This window comes from Chionomys nivalis, chromosome 9, assembly GCF_950005125.1.
Source record: "Chionomys nivalis chromosome 9, mChiNiv1.1, whole genome shotgun sequence".
NCBI lineage: Eukaryota > Metazoa > Chordata > Mammalia > Rodentia > Cricetidae > Chionomys > Chionomys nivalis.
Window position 1 is genome coordinate 47,551,292 of NC_080094.1, and position 12,360 is coordinate 47,563,651.

General features: G+C 54.3%; 1 protein-coding gene across 1 annotated transcript; it reads right to left on the minus strand.

The window, feature by feature from the left end:
• Positions 1-8,847: 8,847 nt before the first annotated feature.
• Adra2b (adrenoceptor alpha 2B) lies at positions 8,848-12,360 on the minus strand. The gene has a single exon (XM_057781241.1). It carries the CDS (start codon positions 12,134-12,136, stop codon positions 10,790-10,792), a length of 1,347 nt encoding a protein of 448 aa, XP_057637224.1. The 5' UTR covers positions 12,137-12,360; the 3' UTR covers positions 8,848-10,789.

The following is a 12,360-nucleotide window of genomic DNA, read 5'->3' on the forward strand; positions in this document are numbered from 1 at the left end:
AGGTCAAGGTTTAGGATTCCCAGTTTCCTTCCAGCCTGGGTAGCTCCAGGCCTGGGCTGTGGAATCCACAGATGCCCTTTTTGTCTCCATCCTTTGGGTTATTGGTTTCCCACACAAAAAAGCCTCCAGGACACTGGCATCAGGGTGGCCAGGTCAAAGGGTGGTGAGATGTCTAACTCCAAGGAGAGCTGAGGCCTTCAGGGCAGGGTGAATGCAGCAGGAAACAGACATGGCCTCGGCAGGAGGTCATGTCTGTGAGTGGATCCCAGTCTCTGGAAGGATGAGGTTCTGCAGGCCACGGACCTGAACCCCATGCCTGGAACCCAAAGCTCTGCCTGACTGGCGTCAGGGTGACTGCCAGGGGAAGCTCTTCACACCCGGAGGCCCATCCCTAGGGAGCTTTCTTAAGGATTGGGGCCCAGACCCCTGTGACTCCCTAAAATTATCCTCAGAACCCGGGAAAGCTGCCAAGGGTGGAGTGGGGCCTAGTGGGAAGAGGAAAGAGCCTGGGCAGGGGCTTCTAAACACTCTAGGGAGAGAGAGGGAGAGAGAGACAGAGACAGACAGAGACAGAGAGAGGAAGACACAGAGACAGAGTGATTACTAAGCTGAAACTGTGTTTAGGAAGGCGGGGCTGCGGAAACATGAGGCTCCTAGGGAGTTTGTCAATAGCTGTTATTAAACATGAAAAAGAAAAGGAGAAAAGACAGGGAGCTGGCAACAGGCCTCTCAACTTGTCCCCCTCAGTCCTGGGCCCCTCATGCTCCCTGCAGCTGTGAGTGACAAGGAGAAGCCCTGCCCATCTCCAAAGGCTCTCTCACATCTCCAGACCAGCTATAGTCACAGAACCCAAGACAATGGGGACTGGGCTGTGGATGAAAGGACCTGCCCTCACTGCCATGATAAGCCATGACCTTCCTCCAGGGGGTCTCCACTCAGCAGAGGCTCTCTGAGGGCTGAGAGAAGAGGTCAGGAAGAGGGGGACATAGGGGAAGGAGGCTTCCCAGCTACAGGTGGCCTCAGACTAGGCTTGGGCAAGCTGAGGTCCTGAGGGAGCAGTGAGGGCAGCTGGAGTCTTCTGAGTAGTTAGGACAAGACTCTGGTGCACTTGTACCCAGCACGACCACTAGGCATCTTGCATTCCTGACCCCTTCTCCCAGTGTCAGGGAGCCTGGTGGGCAGCAAAAAGAGGAAAGCATCATGGGCACTATGATGGCAGTCTTCTGGGCATCCACAGGTCAATGCCAACTGCCACTGACCAGCCTGACCACTCCTCCAGGGTGCTGTGGGCAGAGACACTGCCACTAATGGGATCAAGTCCGTACAGAGTCAAGTCAAACCTGGGTGCGTGCAGCCTGAGCCAAGCTCCTGAACATCAACTCCCTCTATTCTGGGCATCTCCGGAAGATGCCAAAGGACCAAAGGTATGGTCTTTGAACCAGATCCCCCTAGACTTCCCTGAAGGATTCTCCTCTCCTACTATCTAAGGATATGTCCCAGAAGAGCCCCCAGGGACAGTGTCTGTAGGCAGACTGAGAACACCAAAGGTCCCACAAAGTCCAATGACTTGCACTAGGCCACAGAACAACAGTCTGAGAGATATCAGGTCAGAGAAGAAGATAAACAAGTTTGCTGGCTGCCTTTGCAGAGACACTCTCCTCCCCGTGTCTCCTTTTCCTGTCTGCCTCTGTAGTCCCATTCAAGAGCCCCCCTCCAATACATTCCTCCCCACTTCCTGGATACAGGAACTCCTGACATCCCAACATAATTTTAGTCAGCTGCACTTGGTGCTGAGCTGCCCCTGGGCCTCACCCTGCCCTGTCTCCTGCTCCTAGGAGGGAGCTTATGATGTGAGCAAACCCACACTAAGTCAGAGCCTGGCTAGCATGCCCCCAGCTCCATTACCAAACCCTCCTGCCTCCAACACCATCTTCGAGCCGCTCTCCCTCCCGCCCTAAGCTCACATGGCCCACTGGGCCCTGCATCCCTCCAAATGTGCCCTCTGATCCTTCAGGGCTCCAGAGCATTGGCACCGGTGACAAACCCTTTCCCTTCACTGTTGGGGCACAAAGGGATTTTGGGGTGCAAGGCTAGTATCAAGCTGAGTACACTGGAGCCTTCAGGCTGGAAAGGACCCAGGTGTCTGTGTGGATACAACTCCTGACTATTCAAACAGGCAAAAGGAGGACCGAAAGGGCAGAGGTCTCCGGAGAGCCTCTTCTAGCCCCACACTCCGCGGTGTGCTGTGGCAGCATGAAGCTGCACTGTGCAGGGTCTTGGGCGCTCACTCTCTGAGTGACATACTCAGCAAACACGACATCTGCTCTTGCTCAAGTTTATCTCTGGAGACTTTGACTATTATTCCCCATCCCTGGGAGGAAGTTGCACAAATATGGCTTCCTCCACCTCACCACATTTCCAGGGCTATTTTGGCACTCCACGAGATGTCAGGGACGTCCCTCATGCTGTTGCACAGGATCTTGGTTACATGGTAAATAAAATGTACAAATATCTTGGGGGCACACTGATAAGGACACTAGATTTTGAGGATGAGACTTTCAGTATTGGCCATAGCTAGGGAGAACTAGGTAGAGAAGGAAATCGGGAGCTAGGATTTCCCTTTTGAAACCCAGGGAGCAACCCTCACCTGGAAGCAGATGGTCAGACTACCAGAGACTGACTCAACATGAGGCGTGGTGCCTCTGCAGCCATCCTTCCCTTGTGTCTAGCTTCCTGAGAGAATGGAATCCCTGAGGATCTCTCTTCCTCTCTCTAGCCCACGTCTCGGGCTGCACAACCAAGAGCCTCGCCCTCATTAGTGCCCACCATGCCGCCTGCTCTGTCCTGGGATGCCTGCCTGTCCCTACACTGCCTGCCACCCTGGGCTTCTGCCTCAGACCTCTCGTCTGCTGGCTTTCTCACCATCTTGGCGGGGCTCCGGTAGACCCTTGCTGCTGCAGCAATATAGGGATCCTGAAAGCTCTCGAGCCAACCCTCTTCACTGCTCCAAATGGCTTGTTCACACCACAATGAACAACCCTTTCCCCAATTCCCGTGGGATGAGGCTGGGATTCCCCACAGAACTCAGGAACAAAACAGTTTTATCTTTCATTCCAACCATCACTTGCAAGAGGTCTGCCTAGGTCTTCGTGCAGTATTGACTGTGTTCACAGAGAGAGTTCTGGGATCTATTTGTGATGTCTGTCATGGGCCTGGCATAGGGTAGGATGTAGCACATTATAATTTCCTTGAGAACCTTCAGGGAGGCTTTGGAGCCATGGAATCAAGGATTAGAGAAGACAGATGGAACAGATGGCATATTTAGGAAGGGTCATCTCCCAGGACACAGAACCCATCCTCCTTCCATTAGGTTACTGAGCAAAAGATTTTGTCAACTCAACTTGGATCTGGGGTTCCAGAGTAACATGGTGATTCTGCCCTTTGTACCTTCATGCACTATAGATCTTTGCTATATAAATCTTAGCTTCCCTCACCAACCTGAAGGTATCCAGGGCTATCCCATTTTAAAAGAGGGAATTGAGACTCAGAGAGGTTTAGTAATTTGCCTGAGGCTGCACAGACAGTAAGAGCCAAGTTGGTGGTCAAAGCCTTGTTTTCTGTCCATGTTGCCACCAGAGTAAACTCAACTACACCTCCTCTCTTCCAGTCTCATTAGGTCCAGCTAGTCTCTGTGGCCAGTCCTTGCCCTAGTCCTTCTCAAACTCTATGAACACAGTTCTTCTGCCTCCAGCTCAGCCACAACCAGATGAACCTCACAGCAGAATCTCCACAGGAAAACTGTAGGGAACGCAAACCAAACAGAAAACAAAATACAAATTCTACATCCAAGACTCATCCCCAGAGTCCAGAGTCCCAAGCATAGGATGACTGAGCCAAGATGGCTCCAGTTTGCTGGAATGTTTCCAGGTCCCCTAACTCCTCACTGTATGCCTGCCCTGTGTCTATCTGCCCTGGAGCTGAGAGGAGGGAGCTAAGTCCTGTGGCTAGATTACCCACACGGCCTTGTTCTGTGGGCTCCTCTGTTGCCAAGGCTGGGGTGAACCCAGCCTGTGCTCACCAGGAGTGCAGCTCTTTCTTAAGTTTCCATCCTACAAGGTCTCAATTCTCTTCTTGTCTGCCCCCTCCCCTACCCACTTTGGTCTTGCTTTAGACAGAGTGTCAAGCCCAGACAGGTGGCCAGGCCCAATTCTCCCCTCTCTCCCTTCCCTGTGGCTCCCGAGGCAGCCCCAGGATGTTATCTGAAGTATGTTCCAGTCTTGGTCTTTTGTCAATCAAGAGAGAAGCCCAGAGAGGTGAAGAAATCTACCCCAAGTCACCCAGCAACTTGGAGTCCTGCTTCTGGGCTTCACACGGGCTTCTAAGACAGCTAAGGAGCCTTTCTGAAGCTGGTAGCCCCGCACCCCAAGGCCAGCAGAGGAAGAAGGGATCCAGCTGGAACAGGTGTGTCAGAGGCGACAAAGAACAACTCTAGGAGGGACCCAGCAAAGTCTGCATCCTATGACCATGTTGGGCCATCCCCCTCCACCCCTCTCCACCCCCCTTCTGCCCCCTCTGCCCCCTCTACTCCCCTACACCCTCTACCTCCCCACCCCTGTGCTGGGAGGAAGGCTGAGTTTAACCCTTGCCTCCCCTCCCCCCAACTGTCCAGGGAATCCAATCTGCAGGCCCAGCCAGCCTCTCACGCTCCCTCCCTCACAGCTGCAGCTGGGATGGGCTGGGAAAGAGACACAGGGACACCTGGTCCCCTTAGTCACAGCTCAGCCCTTTTCCCTCTTGAAGTGGCTTCAGGTCCCCGTGGGAGCTGGAGGGTGGGTGTCATTCCGTGAGACCCTGCAGCTTTGAGATTGGAGAGACTCACCCCTTATCGCCAAAGGGGGTCTGCCCCCTTATCAGGAAACCAAAGAGCCCCCTAGCACCAAGACCTGGCCCCAGACCTCCCCCGCCTGTTTGTCCTGCTTTGGAGCCCAGAGCCCCAGAGGGAGGCAGAAAGGACAGAAATAGCCCCAACTTCCCAGGGAGAGTAGCACTCTTTTGGTCTCTATACTGTTCCGGTTCCCTCACAACTACCACGGATCCATGGAGCCTGCAGGGCCCCTGAAGAACCAGAACTATTCCTCTGGGTAAGGAAGAAGTCAGAGAGTCCAGAGGAGGCAGGAAGGCTGAGTGGAGGGTGCAATCCTCAAAGACAGAAGGGTCAGGACAAGAAGGAAGACAAGGGAGGGGGATGGGGACAGAGAAGCTAGAATCCAAGGGACAGAGGGAAGACAGGGATGGGTCTCTTCCCTGGAAATCACTGCTAATCGATAGGTGACCACAAGGCCAAGCCAAGGGCAGAAGCCTTTGGCCCAGAGCCTGGGCAGGGTGTGAGAGGATCAGAGCCCACAAGCTGGGGAGGGTGTGTGCGGACACCCAGCCGGCTCCTTCTAGTGCTGGCCTCCTGACAGCATCCTTCCCCAGACGGATGGAAGAAGGACGGATGCAGAGCACAAAGAATCCCAGAAGCTAATTTTAGCCTAGTGCGCCCCACCTCCCCTGCTGACAGTGAGCAGAGGCTGGAGGGTGGGAGTTCGCACCCCTGCCTGGGCTCCCGCTTTAATGGAAGTGCCACAGGCAGGGTCTACCCCCAAACCACAACCATGGATGTCAGACTGACCTTACAGATCACCCAGGGACAGGCTCTGGGGGCTGCTGAGGACGGTGAGGCTGGGGTCATAGGTTGTGTGAGTCCCTGTTTCTACTCTGGTTGACATCAGCTAGTCCTTCTTCTACCTCAATCAGCTGCCCCACGACACAGGGATAATAATAACACCATCTCAGGCAAAGTGTGTTATGTCCCGGACCCCAACAGCTCAGAGCTGTCTTCATTTCTGTCACTGCTGCGTACTTCAGAGGACGGCAACAGATCTGTGGCTCAAGACTTGGCGCTCAGTTGTGGGTTTTTTTTTTTTTTTTGGTGGGGCACAAAAGCGAGGCAAACAGCCCGATCCTGCCAGAATCCAAGCCCTGAGAACAAATGATTAACACAACTGATTAATTTGAGGCATCACTATGACTGGCCTTCTAGGGAGTTGGGAGGAGGAGAGCGGAGAGGAAGCCACGGGCTGGAGAACTGGGGGACCAGAGGAGCAATCCTCCATGGGCAGACAAAGACATGGAGGCTCAGAGAAGGATGATGCCTCTCTTAAAGAAGCCCAGCACTATGGCAGAGGTAGAAATCAAATCCTGGAAACACAAGCCCTACACCAGCCCTGCCTCCCACAGTGACCAGGTCCTGTGACCAGATTTCCTGGCCTCACTAGGGAAGCCAAAGGTTGTCCGGTACCAGCTCTAGCTGAGCAGAGACTCCTCCCAGTCAGCAGCTGCCCCACTTACAGGCTGGTCCTCAGGTGACTCTCCGTGTGCACACACACACACACATACACACACGCCCAATGGAGGCCATACAGGGCTTGGGAGGGGCTTGGGCCTGATTACCCACAAGACCTCCCTTGTTTCCAGTGCCTTCTGTCCTGAGCAGGTAGTAGAGGGTGCTCTAGATAGGAATTCTCAAGAGCATGGATTGACTCTAAAGCCCTCCCTGGGGGTTCCTGTGTGCTGGAAATACATTCTCACAGATCAGGGGCAGCTGAAAGGGAGCCTGTTCCTTTAATTGTCTTCTGGGGTGGAGCCACCCCTCTGTCATAGGTTCTTCTGAAGGTCCCTGTTCCCAGCTTACCTCTGCCAGACAAACTCCAGAGGCCCCTTGCTGGCACTCGGGACATCACCCACGCCTCCACCTCATTGACAAGAGTTTCTCTCCCATTTCTGCACCTCGTTCCCATCCTAGTGGCCTCAGATGGGCTCAGAGAGCTCAGGAATGGGGTATAAAGGAAAGGGAGAGAGATGGACAGCCAGGGCTGGAAGTGACTCCACCCCAACCCCCTCTTAGCTGTGTGGGCCTGGTGAGTCCTGAGAACTAAGGTAACAAAATGAGGTCTGCCTGGCTCAGGCTGCCAACAGACCTTTCCTGAACATGGGCCTATTACTCCTTGACTCTTCAAGGGTAGCAATTCCTTCACTAAGAAGTGGCAGTACTGGGCTTGCAATCACTGGGCTGGCCCAGTGATTGAGAGCACTTATTCTTGCAGAGAACGCAGGTTTGATTCCTTGCATGCACATAGCAACTAAAAATAATATAAAATAAATCTGTAACTCCAGTTCCAGTGTGACAATGTTTTCTTCTGACCTCCATGGGCACCAGGCATGTATACAGTGCACAGACACGCAGCACCAGGCATGTATAGAGTGCGCAAACATGCATGCAGGCATGTATGCAGTGCACAGACACGCATGCAGGCAAGACACCCATATACTTCTCTTTTTAAAGGAATTTTGGTATTCTGGGCAACCTGGATTCTGGATCCAGCTCTTGCCACCATATGTGTTTATGTGATGCCACCTGAGGCAAGTGGTCTTCTCTCTCTGGGCCCTCAGGACTAAAACAGAGCAGTTCGCCAGTGGTCAGAAGCAGAAAGCCTGAGGTATTTGGTGTCAGTGGCAGACATGAACAATCGATCCTAGCACTGCCGTCTACTGAATCCAACTAGCTCCCAGCCTCAGAATCTCCATATAGCTAACGCAAGAAAACTGTCATAAGAGAGAGTAAATTCTTCAGCTGTCTGGTTCCAGGTTTTAGCTGGGGGACCTTAAGTCTCAGTTAACTCTTTTGTAAAATGACCACACATAGCAAGAGCATGTGGGTTAAATGAGACAATGGAATTTAAATCAGCTTCCAGTAGAACTGTTGAGCTCTCTGCAGAAGGTGCCTGTATGAGGTCCTGGAGTCATTGGTGCTGGTTGCCTGCTGGGGAGGAGCTGGGAGCAGTGTGAGATAGCAGCAAATCCCTAGTCCCCGATGACCCTGGGCACACTGGTGTTTCTGGTGATTGTCCCAAGCAAACAAATGGGCCCAAAGAAAGCCATGAAGATGGTGAAAGTGTAGATTCTGAGGGAATGTGGGAGTAGAGAATCCCTGGACCCTAGAGCACGGCTCCTCCCTCTGTCCTCCCCAACCTAGGATCTGCCAGGAGCCTTCCTCCTGCCCGTGACCTCCAGCCCCCAGCCTGCTGCCTCTTCCCTTGCTCACAGAACCTGGTAGATCCCGCCTGGAGCCCCAGAGGCTGCCTCTTCTGCCCTCTCTGAAGCACCAAGCACAACCAGTTCCTTTTCTCACTCACAGGACATCATGGGGCTTCGTGCACTTCACAGGCCTCCCGGCTTGGAGAGCAGAGTGTTCCTTCTGGATACAACTGAAGCAAAGCCATTTCCTTCCGCTCACCTGGCCCTAGCCAAACGGCTGCTGTGTGTATCCGCTTCTACGGTGGCCTGCTTGCCTCTGCCTCTGCTTGCAGCAGCACCTTGCTGCTCATGACCACACAGCAGAGGAGTTCGGAGCTGCCTCCCAGATGCCATCAACTCTGTATGTGGCCTTCCCCTGCTTCAGACACCTTCCTATCTTGTCTCTTGGTGCATTCCTGCTCCAAGACCCAACCCAGCCCAACTCCTCAGGGGAGCTGCTCTTCTTTCCCTTGCAGGTCAGTCCTGCAGGTCAGTCTGTCTCATTGACTGGTGCTGAGAAAGAATGCTGTGAGGATGGAGAAGGCAGACAGGTGGGGCAGAGAGGAGAGCCAGCCTTGGGGGGGAGCCTGGGCTCATCAGGCTGACACTCCACTCAAGGGAGGTCCCAGCAGCCCTTAGACTCAGGACTCAGCTTGCTTATTACAAAATAGCCTTTATTGATAAAATAGCTCAGAGTCTTAGAAATACCTGCATGTCAAAACAGGGGAGCTTGGGTCCCACAGCATACACAGACTAGATCAACCAGCAGATGGTTACAAGTCAGCCCCTCAGCTACACCCCATATCAATGTCCTGGCCTCACAACTGGACAGTCGTCCTCTCCAGTAGGGATTCTATTTGGTACCCACCATTGTCTCTACCAGAGAAAACTCCTTGAGTACCTTCCGAATCAGAGACATCCATCGTGAGCTAATAGGCTGTGTGGCTCAAGCCACCCCTCCCTGAGGCTAAGAGTTCTATTGCCCAAAGCAGAAGCCAGGCTGCCCACGGAGGCAGAGCAGCCCCATCCCTTGTAGATGCCCAGTCACTCTGAAAAGACAGTCAGGAGGTAGTGGCACCACAGTGCTTGCCCATTTCACTGTGAGGGTTCTGAACAGCCGACAAGGCATCTTTCTGGGCTGGGGTGGAATTAGTTAGGCCTCCAAAGGCTCCACACGGGGTGGGCACAGAGTCGTCTGGACCCTGGAGCAAGTGGCTCTTCCAGAGTCGGCAGGGCCCTGGCTGCCTGCTCCGGCCCCTGCACCCCACCTGAGGATCTCTCCTCAGACTGTTTCCTTGATGTGAATATTTTTAGCTTAGGGAAACGATTTGCCTGCTCGATGACAAAGGACTTATCCCCTAATGGGGTTGGGGCCAAGCCACTGCAGGCTCTGTTCGTGTTACAGGTAACAGATGGAGAAGCTGTCACCGGCATAATAACTCAAACCTTTTCGGGTACAAGAATGCGTTCTCAAAGAAATTCTGGAATCTGAAAGTGACTCGGGCACCTCAACCCACTTCCAGTTTGGGGCAGGAACGCATACACCCCGAGTGCAGAACAAAGGTCTACAGGAAGGCTCCTGGAGGTAAACACATAGAAGGGGATTTTTATATCACCGGATAATCACATTCGCTGGCTCTCTAGCTCTTTCCCCCATGGAGCTCAAAGCTCTCTGCAAAACCTTTCATCTCCCTGCTGCAAGTAGGCGGCAAGCAATTGTCGCCCTGCTCTTTGCAAGGGTGAATGCCAGTGATCGGAGCTCCTATTGAGGCCAGGCCAGGCTCCCAGACCTCCCCAATGAGAGAGCCTCATGCCCACTTGCCTCTCAGAGGGATGCTGGGTGAGAAAACCAATCCAAGGTTTTAGCCTTAAAGGAGCCACAAATCTAAAAGAACAATACTAGCCCATAGCCCCCCATCCCAGTAACCAATGGGAATCACAGGTGCTCTACGTGAGTGGATCCCCCTCATGTCGTCCCCTTTCTCAGCAGCAAGTCCTCCTGGGAAATGTAGAAGACTGGCTTCCTGCTCTTTGAGAGGCATGGGGAAGAATCAAGGCTGGGGATGTAATTCAATTGGTTGATGGCTTGCCTAGCATGCTCAAAGCTCTGAATTAATTCCCCCAGCATCTCATAAACCAGACACCTGTAACCCTAGCATGAGGGAGGAGAAGGCAGGAGGGTCAGAATTTCAAGATCCTCCTCAGGCTGCACTGCAAGTCAGGATGACCTGGGCTGCATTCAAGACCCCTCTCTCAAAATATAAAACAAAACAAACCCCCACATCCAAGAAAAACAAAATACCACAAGTGAGTGGCCTGCCAAGGCACAGGGGTCTCCAGGAAAGGGAAGCCTGACCTGTTGGCTTACAGGTAGCTGGGGGTGAGGGTAGGGGGAGGTACTCCAATCCAGTCTGGCCTTGGCTACATTCCGGAAGATCCAAGCTACCCTTGCTCAGGGAAGTAGAGAAGAGCTACCCCACAGTACAGTCAACAAGGGAAGGTTTCAAATGGGTCCCTGGGAACGGCACTTTTGTCCTTTCCCCTTTGAGGGGTGGGGGGTCTGAGGATGAGGTCTGCAGGTGGGCCCCAGGGAAGTGGCCACATAGGTGGGGGGGGACAACCATCAGGTGGTCCTGGCACCAACCCGGGCAGAGGCAGCGAGCTGGCAGGCTCACCAGGCAGTCTGGGTCCACTGCCGGCAAAGGATCCTTCGAAAGGCACGTCGGAAGTCCTGGTTGAAGATGGTGTAGATAACAGGGTTCAGGGAGCTGTTGCAGTAGCCGATCCAGAAGAAGAACTGGAAGAGGCCATGCGGTACCTTGCAGCGCTGTGGGCAGATGGCCCCCAGGCTGTAGCTGAAGAAGAAGGGAAACCAGCAGACAACAAAAACGCCAATGACCACTGCCAGCACAAAGGTGAACCTCTTCTCCCGGCTCAGCTGTGCCCGGCGTCGCCACCACTGCCCACTGGCAGCACCCACAGTCCTGCCCAGAAGCACCTGGCCACGGAGCGTGGCCAACACTCGGGAAGCCTGAGGCTGCTGCAAGGGTGGGCTGCATACCGAGGCAGGAGATGCTGGCAGTGTTTGGGGTTCGCACTCTTCCACCTCCTCTTCATCCTCCTCTTCAGCTGCCTCCTCTGCTGTTGCCCCACCAATGCCCTCCTTCTGGCCCTGGCCTGATCTGGGAAGGGCAGACCAGCTGGGTGGCAAAGACCTGGACTCAGGATCTTCAGGGGTCTCCCCCTCCTCCTCCCTTGGAGGTTTGGGGTGTCCATTGGCCTCACCCACAGAAGACAGAGGAGAGGCCAGGGTTGGCACCTTAGCTGAGGTTGGAGCTCCCCCAGCGACAGGATGGGGCTGCTTGGACTCACCCTCCCCAGAGCCCCTCTTGGCCCTGAGACCTCGGCAGTGGCTGCGTTTGGCAATTACATAGATTCGCAGGTAGACGAGGATCATGATGAGGCAGGGAGCAAAGAACGATCCGATGCTGGAAGCCAAGATGTACCAGGCCTCTTGGTTGAGCTCACACTGGGGGAGTCCGTGAGGCTCCGGGCGCTGATCGCCCTTGTAGATGAGGGGCGGCAGAGAAATGACGGCTGCAATGAGCCACACAGTGAGGATGATGCATTTGATGCGGCGCGGGGTGCGCTTGGAGTTGTACTCCAGTGCTCGGCTCACTGCCCAGTATCGGTCCAGACTGATGGCACACAGGTGCACGATGGAGGAGGTACAGAAGAGCACATCCAGCGCCAGGTAGACCTCGCACCATGTGCGCCAGAAGTACCAGTAGCCTAGCAGCTCGTTGGCCAGAGAGAAAGGGATGATAAGGGTGGCTACTAGGATGTCCGCGGCTGCCAGTGACACCAGAAACAGGTTTTGTGGTGCACGGAGTGAGCGGCTGGTCAACACAGCCAGAATGACCAGTGCGTTGCCGAAAATGGTGAACAGGATGAGGAAGGTGATGGCTGACGCGATGGCGGCGGTGGCTTGCACCGAGTAGGGCTCTTGGTGGTCCATGGCGAGGCCGGACACGTCCAGAAGGATCGCTGCTGGCCAAACCCACGGTCCACAGGAGACAGCGCCACTCTGGCTCAGCTACAGGAGGGGGTTGTCCCCCAGCAGTGCAGATGGCTCTGGAACCCCATAACCTGACCGAAAGGGGCCTAGGAGGTCCGGGGACACCCAGGACCAGCCATCGATCTCACATCCTCTTCCACCGATGCCCGGCGTCCCTGCAGTCC